This window comes from Schistocerca nitens, chromosome 9 (genome assembly GCF_023898315.1).
Source record: "Schistocerca nitens isolate TAMUIC-IGC-003100 chromosome 9, iqSchNite1.1, whole genome shotgun sequence".
Lineage (NCBI taxonomy): Eukaryota > Metazoa > Arthropoda > Insecta > Orthoptera > Acrididae > Schistocerca > Schistocerca nitens.
The window spans coordinates 211,939,298-211,956,255 of NC_064622.1; the positions used below are offsets into that span (position 1 = coordinate 211,939,298).

At 42.9% G+C, this 16,958-nt stretch overlaps 1 protein-coding gene across 1 annotated transcript in view; it reads left to right on the top strand.

The window, feature by feature from the left end:
* LOC126204127 (odorant receptor Or2-like) overlaps nucleotides 1–16,958 on the top strand; it is a 58,485-nt gene that overhangs the window by 21,294 nt on the left and 20,233 nt on the right. The window contains exon 3 of the mRNA XM_049938541.1: nucleotides 11,197–11,298. Coding sequence (XP_049794498.1) covers nucleotides 11,197–11,298 — 102 coding nt within the window. The remainder of the gene's footprint in view (nucleotides 1–11,196; nucleotides 11,299–16,958) is intronic.

A 16,958-nucleotide genomic window follows, 5' to 3' on the forward strand; every position in this document is an offset into this window, starting at 1 on the left:
TGCGGGGGCCTTGTTTCGACTCAGGTCTTTCAGTTCTCTGTCAAACTCTTCACGCAGTATTGTATCTCCCATTTCATCTTCATCTACATTCTCTTCCATTTCCATAATATTGTCCTCAAGTACCTCGCCCTTGTATAGACCCTCTATATACTCCTTCCACCTTTCTGCTTTCCCTTCTTTGCTTAGAACTGGGTTTCCATCTGAGCTCTTGATATTCATACTAGTCGTTCTCTTTTCTCCAAAGGTCTCTTTAATTTTCCTATACGCAGTATCTATCTTACCCCTAGTGAGATAAGCCTCTACATCCTTACATTTGTCCTCTAGCCATTCTTGCTTAGCCATTTCCAGGAGTGTATCTATACGGAAAAAAAGATATACATTATAGTATTAGAAGTCTAGATGCATCCAGCAAAGAGGAACCGTAAATTTAAGACCAAATGTAATGAACCATCGTAGTCAACAAGCTGATACATTGCTAATTAACGAATAAACAACTGTTAACATATCTGATAAGTATTAAAATGTCATGAAATGTTCAACGTGATCATGACATAAATTTCTGTAGGTCACAGAGACAAAACATTTCAGTAATTTTCGCTTGTCATTAAAAGTTGAAAATCATAAGGTGATGGACGTATCCTGTACTATGCAACATACTGGTTTATTATTCTATCCACCATTAGTCTATGGGCATTACAACTAATTTATTAATAATTCGACAATCTTTCTTCACAGACTCTACGTCGGTATTCTCTCCTCTGCCAGTAAGATGAGAGGGGAAGGATCAGATGCTGGCTGCAAGGTTCCGAGCAGAGAGTCGGTTGAGAAGGAAGCTGCCTACTACTATGTGGTCCGTCAACCACCGGCAAACATGGGCACTTTATATCTGTGTAGACAGCTATATTCCTAAATCCGTCCTATGGTGTGTGGCGAAGACTGCTTTGTCATTTCCCCCTTTTCCTGTTTCAGTCGCGGATGGCTGGCAGGATGAACGATTGTTGGTAACCCTTCCTGTGGGATCGTATCTCTCTAATTCTATCTTCATGGTCTTCTTGCGTCATATTCGTTGGAGGAAGCAGGTTATTGTGTGAGTCTTCAAGGAACATATTCTCTGGAAACCAACAGTAAACAACACCGTGATACAGAGCGCCACTCTTACAACGTCTGCATTGGAGTTAGCTTGGCATCTCTTAGTGCTTTCGCGCTTAATAAATGTAACGAGACGTGCTGCTCTTCGTTGATCTTTTGTATTTCTTTTATCAATCCTATCTGGAACGGATAGCAATCTGAAAACAATGTCGGGTGATTTGCAAACTACGTCCTTTGCTGATGTACTACATTTCCTCAGATTTTCCAATGAATCTCACTCTGACATATGCCATACAAAAAATTAATTTTGAGCGGTCGTTCCACTTCAAATCTCTTCGTGCACATACTCCTGTATATTTACACTATGTTATCAAAAGTATCCGGACACCTGGATGAAAATGAGTTACAAGTTCGTGGGGTCCTCCATCGGCAATACTGGAATTCAGTATTAGCCTCGATGACAGCTTCCACTCTCGCAGGCATACGTCCAATCAGGTGCTGGAATGTTTCTTAGGGAATGGCAGCCCATTCCTCCCGGAGTGCTGCATTGAAGAGAGGTATCGATGTCGGTCGGTGAGGCCTGGCATGAAGTCGACGTTCCAAAACATCCCAAAGGTGTTCTATATGATTCTCAGGTGAGGAGTCTCTGCAGGCCAGTCCATTACGGGGATATTATTGTCGGGTAACCACTCCACCACAGTCCCTGCATTATGAACAGGTGCTCGATCGTGTCGAAACAGTTTGAAGGAAGAAGGTGCATAAAACATGAATGTAGGCCTGTGTTATGATGTTATGATAGTGCCAAGCAAAACAACAATGGGTGCAAGCCCCCTCCATGTAAAACAGACCACACCACAACATCATCGCCTCTGAATTTTACCGTTGGCGCTGCTTACGCTGGCAGATGACGTTCACCGGACATTCGCCATACCAACACACTGCCATCAGATCGCCACGTTGTGTACCGTGATTCTTCACTCCGCATAACGTTTTTCCACTGTTCAATCGTCCAATGTATACGCTCCTTACACCAAGCGAAGGGTCGTCTGGCATTTACCGGCGTGATGTGTGGCTTATGAGCAGCCGCTCGACCGTGAAATCAAAGTTTTCTCACCTCTCGCCTAACTATCATAGTACTTGCAGTGGATCCTGATGCAGTTTGGAATTCCTGTGTGATGGTCTGGATAGATGTCCGCCTATTACACAGTACGACCATCTTTAACTGTCGACGTTCTCCGTCAGTCAACAACGAGGTCGGCCTGTACGATTTTGTGCTGTATGTGTCCCTTCACGTTTCCACTGCATTATCGCATCGGAAACAGTGGACCTAGGGATGTTTAGTAGCGTGAAAATCTCGCGTACAGACGTACGACACAAGAGACACCCAATCACCTGACCACGTTCGAAGTCCGTGAGTTCCATGGAGCGCACCATTCTGCTCTCTCATGCTGTCTAATGACTACTGAGGTCGCTGATATGGAGTACCTGGCCTTAGGTAGCAGCTCAATGCACCTAATGTGAAAAACGTATGTTTTTGGGGTGTCCGGATATTTTTGGTCACATAGTGTACTTGGAAATAACTTCTTCCAGTGATTGTTCTGTAGTAGTGTCATCATACAACAATGCGCCTTTCCATCCACTTACGGCCAACATGTTTCCAGTCGTTTATGCTGAGGATCAGCTAGCACTCCCAGTAACAAGGCTTGATCCACTGTAGTTCTTCCTCTATTTCGCTACAGTTTTCTAGCAATGCGACTTGTCTCTGCACAACAGCACCATCCGCGAAAAGCCTGAAGTTCCGATGTCATGTACTACGTCATTTGTATATATATGGTGAAAAGTAATGGTCCTACAACACTCGCTTAGGTCTGAAGAGTTCTCTCCGTTGATAATGACGTGCTGTGCTCTGTTTGCTAGAAACTCTTCAATCCAACCATACTGTCCGTCCGATATTCAGTACGGTTGTATTTTGTTAATTATGTGGTAGTGCGAAACTTTACCGAAAGCCTTTCGGATGTCAAGCAACACGACACCTATCTGGGTGACAACGTCTACTGATTTCTAGGTCTCGTGGACGAACAGACCAGCTAGGTTTCACAAATCGTTGTTTTCGGAACCGATGTTGATTCCCATAGAAAAGATATTCGCTCTCTAGAAATGTCACAGTATGTGAGCATAAAACATGTTCCAAAAAAATCTAGAAACTCTTCAATAGAACCATTCTGTTAGTCTCATATTCCGTGCGCTCGCATATTGTTCTTTCCGTGGCAGGACGGAAGTTTATCGAATGCCTCCCCGAAGCCAAGGAACACTGCAGCTACCTGGACGCCTGTATCTAGTGCTTTCTGCGTATTGTAGACGAACAGAAGTCAAAATTTGCGAGCATAAAACACGCTCTGAAATTCTACGACAGACCGTCGCCATAAATATAGACATACAGTTTTATGCGTTCGTTCGACTACCATTTTTGAAAACTGTAATCACCTGAGATTTTTTGAATCATTAGGGACAATTCGTTCCTCCAGAGAGCTATGGTACGCTGCTGCCAGAAGCGGGGCCATTTCTTTAGCATTATCTACGTAGAATTGAATCGACCTCGACAAGTCCCGTGGGGTTTATTTCATCGAGTGATTTCCTTTGCTTTCCTATCCCCCAATCACTTTTTTTCGATATCTATTATTTTTGAGTTCTTGTGACTATTTAAAGGAGGAACTACAGTGCGATTATCGTCTGTGAAACAGATTTGCAACAACATGTTTAGCATTTCAGCCTTTTCTGTATTATCCTCCGTTTCAAAGGCATTACAGTTACAGTGTGTCTGGAGATATACTATGTCTTCCATCCGTTTGCTGATTTTACATGAGACTAACACCTCTTGGGAATTTCTGTCAAATTGGCAGGAAAGTTTCTACTTTCGAATACGTTGAGCGCTTCACGTATGACGCATCTTAATATGCTAATGCTTGACTTCGTTTAGTTGTTTTTCTCTGTCAGGCTTTGGTTACGTTGAATTTTGTAGTGTAGCTCTCCTTGCTTTCGTAGCAACTTTCTAACATGATTGTCTAGCGAGGTTTGGGTTTTTCCGTCCCTGACGACTTCACTCAGCACCTACAAGTGAAACGTGTATTGTACAATGTTCTTGAGCTTTGTTCATAGATGCTCATCCCTGTCAGTGCCACACATGAAATTTTCACCCTTGAGGTAAACTGAAATCAGTTTCTTGTCGCTCGTACTAAAAAGAAACATCTTCGCACCTTTCTTTGTATTCCCATTACTAGCTTCATTCAGTAATGTTCTGACGCCCTTATGATCATTAATTATACTTCGTATTTCAGAATACTAATCGTTTTAAACTCATAAACTCACTGCTTTTCTTATGAATCTCCCGAGACGTCCACACTTCCTTACTATATTTGTGGGAGCCGGTACATTCTCATTCTGGCACTGATTTGACGCTAAATAAAGTTATCCCGGGGAAATTTCTTTGCCATATAATTCAGTGCATGTACTACAGCTCAGATTCTTGACTCGTATGGTGTCTGTACACATAAAATCGCCCTGGTTACAGATGACCTCCTTACTAACAATAAGTACTAATGGCCAGATGTATAGTAAAACTACGCATTCAGACTTCCGTTCAGGTATGATTCTATAAAGACACATATTAGTACTTAGAAAAATGAATATTCTTTGGTATCTAATACGGTTTGCTATTGTTAACTGGAAAAATTTCTCACAAAAAAATGTAACCTAAGATCTCTTAAGCATCATCTACATTCCTCCTAGTAGAATTACGGCATACAACAGTTAACTGTTCATATCTGGTAATACAGCGTCCCACATAGCACTGTATCAAAATGGTGGACAACTACTGGTCTACAGTTCTCGGGGCAAACTTACCTTCTGCAACCTGACCAAAAAAAAAAAAAAATTGAAACTTTTCTATCCCCACGTCACTATCATGCAAAGACCTGCTCTCCAGGGTAGTCATGAAATATACAAAAGTGTAAGAAACCTTTCATGACGGGAATATCGGCTTGCTAAACGTGATTAAGAATCACATACAGCATATAAACAGAATGAAAACTGCGCTACATCAATCCCAGTTACGAGTACCACTCTGCTATTCCTTCTATTACCGTTCCCAACCGTTGAACGGAATGGACAGTGTCTTGAAAGGAGGATATAAGATGAACATCATCAAAGACAAAACGAGGATAATGGAATGTAGTCGAATTAAGTCGGGTGATGCTCAGGGAATTAGATTAGGAAATGAGACACTTAAAGAAGTAAATGAGTTTTGCTACTTGGGGAACAAAATAACTGACGACGGTCGAAGTAGAGAGGATATAAAATGTTGACTGGCAATGGCAAGGAAAGCGTGTCTGAAGAAGAGAAATTTGTTAAAATTGAGTATAGATTTAAGTGTCAAGAAGTCGTTTCTGAAAGTATTTGTATGGAGTGTAGCCATTTATGGAAGTGAAACATTGACGATAAATAGTTTAAACAAGAACAGAATAGAAGCTTTCGAACTGTGGTGCTACAGAAGAATGCTGAAGATTAGATGGGTAGATCACATAACTAATGAGAAGGTATTGAATACAATTGGGGAGATGAGGATTTTGTGGCACAACGTGACAAGAAGAAGGGACCGGTTGTTAGGACATGTTCTGAGGCATCAAGGGATCACCAATTTAGTATTGGAGGGCAGCGTGGAGGGTAAAAGGTGTAGAGGGAGACCAAAATGTGAATACACTAAGCAGATTCAGAAGGATGTAGGCCGCAGTAGGTACTGGGAGACGAAGAAGCTTGATAGAGTAGCATGGAGAGCTGCATCAAACCAGTCTCAGGACTGAAGACCACAAGAACAACAACCGTACCCAAGGAATATTACTTATCAAAATGGTTCGCCAAGTTTGTAATTATAGGAAGCATTACCTTGTCTTCCAAAGCAGAAACACGGAGATAGACTGAAGACCCAAAGAAACTGGTACGCCTGCCTAATATCGTGTAGCGGTCCCGCGAGCACGCAGAAGTGCTGCAACACGACGTGGTATGGAATCGACTAACGTCTGAAGTAGGGCTGCAGGGAATTGAGACCATGAAGCCTGTAGGGCTGTCCATAAATCCGTAAGAGTACGAGGGGCTGGAAATCTCTTCTGAACAACACGTTGCAAAGCATCCCAGAGAGGCTCAATAATGTTCATGTCTAGGGAGTTTACTGGCCAGCGGAGGTTTCTAAACTCAGATATGTCTTCCTGGAGTCATTCTGTAACAATTGTGTTCGTGTGGAGTGTTGCATTGTCCTGCTGGAATTTCCCAAGTTGGTCAGAATTAGTAATATACATGACTGGACGCAGGCGATCAGACATGATGCTTATGTACGTGTCACATGTCAGAGTCGTACCCAGATGTCTCAGGGGTCCTATATTATTCCATCAGCACACGCCCCACGCCATTACAGAGCCTCCACCAACATGAACAGGCTCATGCTGACATGCAGGGTCCATGGATTCATGAGGTTTTTTCCATGTCTGTACATATCCATTCACTCGATATACTTTGAAACGAGACGCGTCTGACCAGGAAACATATTTCCAGGCATCAACAGTCCACTGCCGGTGTTGACGGGCCCAGGCATGACGTAAAGTTTAGGTCGTGCAGTCATCAAGTGTACAAGAGGGGGCCTTCAGCTTCTGACATATGTGAGACTGAGCTGATCTATGTTGTACCACAGTTACGCAAGGACGCTCTGTGTTGAACTTACGAGTTGCAAGGTATGAAGATACCAGATCACCATGCAGAGTTGAGAAGAGTGCAAGTAGTACGGACCGTGGTATAATCAGATAGTGACGTCAAGTCGATTCCACTACACTCCCTGCAAAAGAAATGTTATCGCTAACAAAAATTAATGTACGGGCTCAGGCGTAACCATATGTTAGCAAAAATGAATATCTTATATTTTCGTTGTTAAGGTTTAGTCCGCAGCTCGTGGTCGTACTGTAGCGTTCTCGCTTCCCACGCCCGGGTTCCCGGGTTCGATTCCCGGCGAGGTCAGGGATTTTCTCTGCCTCGTGATGACTGGGTGTTGTGTGATGTCCTTAGGTTAGTTAGGTTTAAGTAGTTCTAAGTTCTAGGGGACTGATGACCATAGATGGTAAGTCCCTTAGTGCTGAGAGCCATTTTTTTGTTAAGGTTTTTTTCTACTTGAAGTATGACTTCGTGACATAGCAATCATAATTATAATATGGACAGGATGGTAAAATATTGGTATTGGGTGTTTACAACTGTGAAGCGAAATTCTGAACTATTCTAAGGTTCTTTAGTAGTAAGATGATTGATGGCCATGTCTGTGGGTCGATAAAATAGAAAAAAAAATTAAATACAATTGTGGCCAGAGATATCAATTAAGCTAGAATGCATGATGAAAATACCCAAAAATTAATGTGATTTGTATAGGGTGTACAAATATAATTGCAGATATAGCTGCACAATTAAAACATTTCATTGACTTCAGAGTATAAAGCCCTCTGCATTGTCTGATCAATTCTTTTCGTTAGAACGGATATATCGGGTGTTTTCCTTTCAATTAAGCTCGGCAGTTGAGAATATGTTTAACTACAGGTCGTGGTTGAATGTACGAAAAACATAAGAGAGACGGAGACGACCACAGTTCTGAGTGTCAACTAAATATCACTTGCTGGCGTAGCGTGAGCCCGCGTGTTTACCTTTCGTCGGCGACGGCAGTGGCTGCTGTTTACGTGAACTGTGAATCTGAGAATCAGTTCTAAAACTCACTCGACTGTTGGAATAGCGCATACGTTGCTGCCTTCAAATCGCTCGCCAAGCGTTAATTGTCAGTGCTCTGCGCAATTCTCGATACTAGGAGACTTGGCAGTTCAACTCCTTAAGAGTTGGAACGAGCCAGTGAACAAGTGTTCACAAAATTACTCTCGCTATCGCCTCAGCTCGGCGTGAGTAGCCTTGCTCAGATATACGACGATTTCGTGCAAGAGAAGAGTAAATTTTTCTGTCTGCATTTTGCCTACATCAAAGTGATGTCTCGGTGAAAATTGATTTATTGAATGTCGAAGTAGGCATGTCGTCAAAAAGATTGCTCCAATAATTACTTGAAGCACTCTTTTTCTTTCTGGCTAATCAGAGCGGTTTTACTTGTTATAACTCCTCCTACTAGAATTTCTGTAGCCTGTCAAAGGCACAGTTTCTTGCTTAGGGAAGTTCGACTTCTGCTACGTAATACTGAGACAAACAACTTTTTTCCACGTGGGATATAGCGCAGGTGGCCACTGTGAGTCACCAATGTTTTGAGTGGGTCTTTGTCTAGAAGACTATCTGCCATTTCCAGCCGTGTTCCTGCAGAAAGGCTTTCCGAAGGGTCGTTGTTAAAAGCTAGATTTATTGGTTGTCTTCCAGAGACAAGGGTGGCTTTTGCCGGCAGCCTGCACAGTGCCTACTTCGTCACATTGTGTCCAGTGGGTGCCCTGCTGTGAAGGTTTCGGCAGAACATAGGACGGGCGTTGCCATCGTAAAATTCTACTTTCCTCAGAACTGCATCTCATAGCTTGGGTCTGGGAAATTACTTGGATGCAATTCCCAGTGTGAGTGTTAGTGGTTTATAAACACGAAATTTCAGCTTGTTTATTCGATTTGCCAATCAATAAAATTCTACATTTTCATGTAACTATGTCGTGTGCCTCATCGATGTAACCTGAATTGCTTCAGGAATTCACTGGTAGGTGTGTTATTTGTCTGACGCCTTGCGTGCTCTGAGGGCCCATATCGATGATGTTTTGTTGAATGGTCAATAAAATTCTTCTGGGCTTGAGGCCGCATTGCCGACTATAAAATTCCGACGTTTCGGCGACTATTGCCAGAAGCCTTCCTCAGGGTGTACTGCTAACTGCTGAATGAGAACCAGTTTGGTTACTTATATACTATGAAGGAGTGCTGTCGTTGGATATGAGGGTGAGGAGGAAGGGTATTAGGTGTTCTTTTATTGGTCTTTCCTCAAACCCAGAAGAATTTTATTGACTGTGACAATGGCCGCGGAAGCCTACGTCTACATTTTGTTGAATGGTTCACACACTAATACTTGTTGATGGCCTAGCACTAAAATCTGCTGCAATTTGTGGAAAAGTAGCACTTCTGTCACGTTGGTTCTCTTCAGTCGTCGTTGGTTCCGTTATTGCAGGATCTTTTTCCGACCACAGCGATGTTGGATTTCCCGGGTTCGATTCCCGGCGGGGTCAGGGATTTTCTCTGCCTCGTGATGGCTGGGTGTTGTGTGCTGTCCTTAGGTTAGTTAGGTTTAAGTAGTTCTAAGTTCTAGGGGACTGATGACCATAGATGTTAAGTCCCATAGTGCTCCGAGCCATTTGAACCATTTTTTTTTATGTTGGATTCCTGATATTCAGGGTACACTCGTGAAGTGGTCATACGGAAAATTCACCACTTTATCACTACTTCAGAGATGCCGTGTCCCATCACTCGTGCACTGACTATAACACCACGTTCAGACTTAGTTAAATCTTGATAACCTGGCATTGCAGCAGCAGTAACCGATCTAAGAACTGTGCCAGACACTTGTCGTCTCATATAGGCGTTGCCGATTGCAGGGCCGTAATCTGCCTATTTACATATCTCTGTATTTGAATATGCATGCCTACACCAGTTTCTTTGGCGCTTCAGTGCTTGTTGCGTACAATTCTCAGTATAACTTTATGAATGCAAACCCTAGGCTGCTTTATTCATCGCTTACCTTCTTTCCCAGTATAACTCAGTGCAATCAGGCCATTTTGCACACCACATCACACACAAGCGAAAGATCACCTTCACTCCAGAACAGAATCGAACGGAATCAGACCAAGAAGAACCTTTGTACCGCTACAAACCCGCAAGTCGTGCAACCAAATTCTGCGCCCTCAATCCTCTTTGCCTAAAGCTGTTCTTGCCTGAAAGATCTTAGCAAAGACAAAGTATTATAGTAGACAGAGGTGCATTTATTGAAAATTATTCAGTGGGCGCAGATGTAACAGCAAAGACAGCTCGCGAGTAGCAGACACACAAAACATAATTCACGGAAGTTGGCAAATTATAACACACAGCTTTCAACCTTTGTTTTCTGTGTCTCTCCATTTCAGTACCTGTCAATGTCATTCAGTAAGTAATTCAGTCTTACATATTTGTTTAACACTGTAATTTCATCAGATAGTTGAAAACTGCCGTGATGGGGACTGACTATTCTGCAACTATTCATGTTATCTTCATACCAAGGATTAGTGACGAATCCTTTTACTAAATACAGTTCTGCAGGACCAGTGAACGCAACCCCCAGTTCAGAAACTGAAGATATCGAAAACGATTTTTGGCTAGTGGTGGTACGAGTTGTGTATTTGGTTATACTAATAAGAAACTTGTTTCTTAACAGAGTGGTATGCTTTTTTAAGAAAATCTGTAAAACAAAATATGAATTTTCTGAAGCAATTTTTCAAAATGAGGCAAAAAATTCAGGCTCAACGTCTCGCGTTGTCTCTTGAAAAACATACATGGCACAATGGAGTACAGCTTCGCTGTAGGAGCACCTTTGCATTAACATATCGCACATCACACAGTTACTTCAGCGAAAATGTTTTCACCAGATGCTACCTAGCGATAGTTCCCTCTTTCTCCTTTCCAATAGTTGTGGATTGTATATCACCAGCGTTTCCAAAAATGTTAGTTATGCTTACTTAAGGTAGAGAATGTTATGGTTCTTAATCTTACGGGAAATTAAAGCTCCTTTTCATACTACCACTTACCTTCTCAAAAACTAAGCTCTCCGAAAAATGGAAACGATTAAGTATTGTTAGGAATGTACTTTCGGAGCGATGATGAGTTCTGCAATAATAGACCTAAAACCAACCCAGTAACGGTTGTTTCTCAAAGGTGCCCCTTCGCGTCGCTTGGACTCGTTTAATGTAGGTCCTTTCTTACTATCGACTCACGTTTGTGACTGTACATGCAATTTAATTTCGTAGATACGGCAGCTTTACAATGTGAAAAAATATTTTTTTTCTGATGTGGAATTCCCGTGTTTTCTTTTTACAGGGCTCAGACATCACTGGAGTTATCAGATGCATCTCTTTTCTTCCCATACCGGGAGGACAGGTTTACCTCTATTGTTGGGCTGCTCATCATGTAACAGAACAGGTGAGAACTACTTCAATTTGACACCGACGGCAAAAAAATTGCAACACCAAATAGGAGTTGTGAGACATAAACAAATGCTGGTAGGCGTGTTTCTACATCCGAAAGATGTCTATTCAGATTTCGCGGCAGTCGCATAATAGTGTCACTATGAGGATGCAGATCAGGTTTGCTTTAAATATATATACATCTACATCTTCATACATACTCCGCAATCCACCATACGGTGCGTGGCGGAGGGTACCTCGTACCACAACTAGCATTTTCTCTCACTGTTCCACCCCCAAACAGAACGAGGGAAAAATGACTGCCTATATGCCTCTGCACGAGACCTAATATCTCTTATCTTATCTTTGTGATCTTTCCGCGAAATGTAAGTTGGGGGCAGTAAAATTGTACTGCAGTCAGCCTCAAATGCTGGTTATCTAAATTTCCTCAGTAGCGATTCACGAAAAGAACGCCTCCTTTCCTCCAGAGACTCCCACCCGAGTTCCTGAAGTATTTCCGTAACACTCGCGTGATGATCAAACCTACCAGTAACAAATCTAGCAGCCCGCCTCTGAATTGCTTCAATGTCCTCCCTCAATTCGGCCTGATAGTGATTCCAAACGCTCGAGCAGTACTCAAGAATAGGTCGTATTAGTCTTTTATAAGCGGTCTCCCTTACAGGTGAACCACATCTTCCCAAAATTCTACCACTGAACCGAAGACGACTATCCGCCTTCCCCACAACTGCCATTACATGCTTGTCCCACTTCATATCGCTCTGCAATGTTACGCCTACATATTTAATCGACGTGACTGTGTCAAGCGTTACACTGCCAATGGAGTATTCAAACATTACAAGATTCTTTTTCCTATTCATCTGCACTAATCTATATTTAGAGTTAGCCGCCATTCTTTACACCAATCACAAATCCTGTCCAAGTCATCTTGTATCCTCCTACATTCACTCAACGACGACACTTTTCCCGTACACCACAGCATCATCAGCAAACAGCAGCACATTGCTATCCACCCTATGCAAAAGATCATTTATGTAGAAAGAAAACAACAGCGGACCTACCACACCTCCCTGTGGCTCAGAATGGCTTTTGAGCACTATGGGACTCAACATCTTAGGTCATCAGTCCCCTAGAACTTAGAACTACTTAAACCTAACTAACCTAAGGACATCACACACATCCATGCCCGAGGCAGGATTCGAACCTGCGACCGTAGCGGCCGCGCGGTTCCAGACTGTAGTGCCTAGAACCGCATGACCACGCCGGCCGGCCTCCCTGGGGCACTCCAGATAATACCCTCACCTCCGATGAACACTCACCATCGAAGACAACGTTCTGGGTTCTATTACTTAAGAAGTCAATACACGCTGTAATGGTCGTTACCTCGAGATTGGACATACTGAGATGTTGGTAGTAAGCAAAACCCTTTAGGCAGCACAGATGCAATTATCGACACCTCACTAAGTTTCACTGAGGTCGTCTAATAGGACTATGAGAAGCTGAATGATCCTTCTGCGATACTGCAGTAAGACTTGCCAGGACTGTAGTAACTGTACATGAATGCCGACAGCGGCCGTCACGAGAACAAAAATGGTTCAGATGGCTCTGAACACTATGGGACTCAACTGCTGAGGTCATAAGTCCCCCGAACTTAGAACTACTTAAATCTAACTAACCTAAGGACATCACACACATCCATGCCTGAAGTAGGATTCGAACCTGCGACCGTAGCGATCGCTCGGTTCCAGACTGTAGCGCCTAGAGCCGCTCGGCCACTCCGGCCGGCGCTCTGGCATCGTACGGCATCTGCAGCAGTGGTCTGACCAGCAGTTTGCACCATAGTGATACAATGAACTCTTACAAATAGGTTAGTTCAAAAACATCTGGGAACCATACGCTCTGTAGCGTGCATTCCACTGACCCCAAACCACTGTCATTTGGACTTCAGTGTCAGGTGAGAGCGCATTGGAGGGCAGGGTGGAGGTCAGTTGTGTTTCCTGATGAAAGCTGGTTCTGCCTCGGTCCCATTGGTTAGAAGGTGGCAGTTGAGATCCTGCACCAACCTGTTTGCTTGCGAGACACACTGAACCTACACGTGGCCTGTGGGCGCAATTTCGTATGACACAGACATCAAATTTGTTCGTCAATCTGTGGATCAGCCCCGTTCTACTGCCATTTATGAACAGCATTCAAGGGAGTGTTTTCCCAACAGGTTAGCGCTCGCCCACATATTGCTGTTGTAACCCAACATGTTCTATTGAGTGACGACATGCTGCCTTCACCTGCTCGATAACCAGATCTCTATCCAATCGAGCACATCTCCAGCAGCATCCACAAACAACATTAACCATCCCTGTATTGACCGACAAAGTGCATCAGGAATGCAAACCCGTCGCTCAAACTGACTTCCGGCACCAGTACAACATAATACATGCACATTTGCATGTTTGCATTCAACATTCTGGTGGGTACACCGATTATTGGTATATCAGCATACCACATTTGCAATGGCTTATCTCGCGCTTGCATTAACCTATGATCTTGCAACATTAATCACTGAAGTATGTTACCTAGAAAAAATGTACTCACGACATTTCATTATCTACAGTAATTATTTTCTGATGTTGCGACTTTTTTTCCTTCTGTGTACATTTTGATTCGGTTATGACGTTACAAACCTTCATGGATGAGTGACAAGGATAATTGTATCAGTTTGAGGCAGAAGATCTTGGTTCGGAAACGGTCGAGTAGAAAATTAGAAATGAAAATCGTTCGATATCTCTGACAGTGAAATATATGTCCCGGAACTGTAGTTGCCAAGATTATATAGTATGCAGCTTTCAGAGATGGTTGTAAGGACAAAAAGAAATATAATTAATACGTGCTCTAACACATGGTCTAGGAGGCCGGCACGTGTTCGGTCAGAGAGCAGGTTGGCTTCTGTAATAAAAAAAACTGAGTAGAAGGATCAACAAACGAACTTTAACGGATGTCATGTGACGTCCGCAACGACCAAACCCATCGATCAACAACGAAAAAAAAAAAAAAGGGGGGGTAGCGTCTTTGATTCATAATCAAAACGTCTTCGGTCACGGGTTCGATCCCCGCCACTGCCTTAATTTTGATAAATAATCAGCAATGGCGGCCGAAGACTTCCGGCATAAGAAGTCAGCCTCAATCAGCCAACGGCCTTGTCAAAGAGGGCGGAGGAGCGGATAGATGTTCAGGGCACTCTCTTGTCCTAGGGGTGGGAAATTGCCCCTAAAGGCGGAAGAATCAGCAATGATCAACGACATGAGGATGCAGAAGGCAATGGAAACCACTGCATTAAAGACACGTAACGTGTATCCACAGGACATGTGGCCCGTAACTGAAGAAGTGTCATGATGATCTCTCCATTGGTAAAAGATTCCGGAATAGTCCCCCATTCGGATCTCTGGGAGGGGACTGCCAAGGGGGAGTTCACCATGAGAAAAAGATTGAATAATCTACGAAAGGATAACGTTCTACGAGTCGGGGCGTGGAATGTCAGAAGCTTTAACGTGGTAGGGAAACTAGAAAATCTGAAAAGCTAAATGCAAAGGCTCAATCTAGATATAGTAGGGGTCAGTGAAGTGAAGTGGAAGGAAGACAAGGATTTCTGGTCAGATGAGTATCGGGTAATATCAACAGCAGCAGAAAATGGTATAACAGGTGTAGGATTCGTTATGAATAGGAAGGTAGGGCAGAGGGTGTGTTACTGTGGACAGTTCAGTGACCATCGTCAGCAGACCAACACCGACAACGATAGTTCAGGTATACATGCCGACGTCGCAAGCTGAAGATGAACAGATAGAGAAAGTGTATGAGGATATTGAAAGGGTAATGCAGTATGTAAAGGGGGACGAAAATCTAATAGTCATGGGCGACTGGAAAGCAGTTGTAGGGGAAGGAGTAGAAGAAAAGGTTACAGGAGAATATGGGCTTGGGACAAGGAATGAAAGAGGAGAAACACTAATTGAGTTCTGTAACAAGTTTCAGCTAGTAATAGCGAATACCCTGTTCAAGAATCACAAGAGGAGGAGGTATACTTGAAAAAGGCCGGGAGGTACGGGAAGATTTCAATTAGATTACATCATGGTCAGACAGAGATTCCGAAATCAGATACTGGATTGTAAGGCGTACCCAGGAGCAGATATAGACACAGATCACAATATAGTAGTGATGAAGAGTAGGCTGAAGTTCAAGACATTAGTCAGGAAGAATCAATACGCAAAGAAGTGGGATACGGAAGTACTAAGGAGTGACGAGACACGTTTGAAGTTCTCTAACGCTATAGATACAGCAATAAGGAATAGCGCAGTAGGCAGTACAGTTGAAGAGGAATGGACATCTCTAAAAACGGCCATCACAGAAGTTGGGAAGGAAAACATAGGTACAAAGAAGGGAGCTGCGAAGAAACCATGGGTAACAGAAGAAATACTTCAGTTGATTGATGAAAGGAGGAAGTACAAACATGTTCCGGGAAAATCAGGAATACAGAAATACAAGTCGCTGAGGAATGAAATAAATAGGAAGTGCAGGGAAGCTAAGACGAAATGGCTGCAGAAAAAATGTGAAGACATCGAAAAAGATATGATTGTCGAAAGGACAGACTCAGCATATAGGAAAGTCAAAACAAACTTTGGTGACATTAAAAGCAACGGTGGTAACATTAAGAGTGCAACGGGAATTCCACTGTTAAATGCAGAGGAGAGAACAGATAGGTGGAAAAAATACATTGAAAGCCTCTATAAGGGTGAAGATTTGTCTGATGTGATAGAAGAAGAAACAGGAGTCGATTTAGAGGAGATAGGGGATCCAGTATTAGAATCGGAATTTAAAAGAGCTTTGGAGGACTTACGGTCAAATAAGGCAGAAGGGATAGATAACATTCCATCAGAACTTCTAAAATCATTGGGGGAAGTGGCAACAAAACGACTATTCACGTTGGTGTGTAGAATATATGAGTCTGGCGACATCTGACTTTCGGAAAAGCATCATCCACACAATTCCGAAGACGGCAAGAGCTGACAAGTGTGAGAATTATCGCACAATCAGCTTAACAGCTCATGCATCGAAGCTGCTTACAAGAATAATATACAGAAGAATGGAAAAGAAAATTGAGAATGCGCTAGGTGACGATCAATTTGGCTTTGGGAAAAGTAAAGGGACGAGAGAGGCAATTCTGACGTTACGGCTAATAATGGAAGCAAGGCTAAAGAAAAATCAAGACACTTTCATAGGATTTGTCGACCTGGAAAAAGCGTTCGACAATGTAAAATCGTGCAAGCTGTTCGAGATTCTGAAAAAAGTAGGGATAAGCTATAGAGAGAGACGGGTCATATACAATATGTACAACAACCAAGAGGGAATAATAAGTGTGGACGATCAAGAACGAAGTGCTCGTATTAAGAAGAGTGTAAGACAAGGCTGTAGCCTTTCGCCCCTACTCTTCAATCTATACATCGAGGAAGCAATGATGGAAATAAAAGAAAGGTTCAGGAGTGGAATTAAAATACAAGGTGAAAGGATATCAATGATACGATTCGCTGATGACATTGCTATCCTGAGTGAAAGTGAAGAAGAATTAAATGATCTGCTGAACGGAATGAACAGTCTAATGAGTACACAGTACGG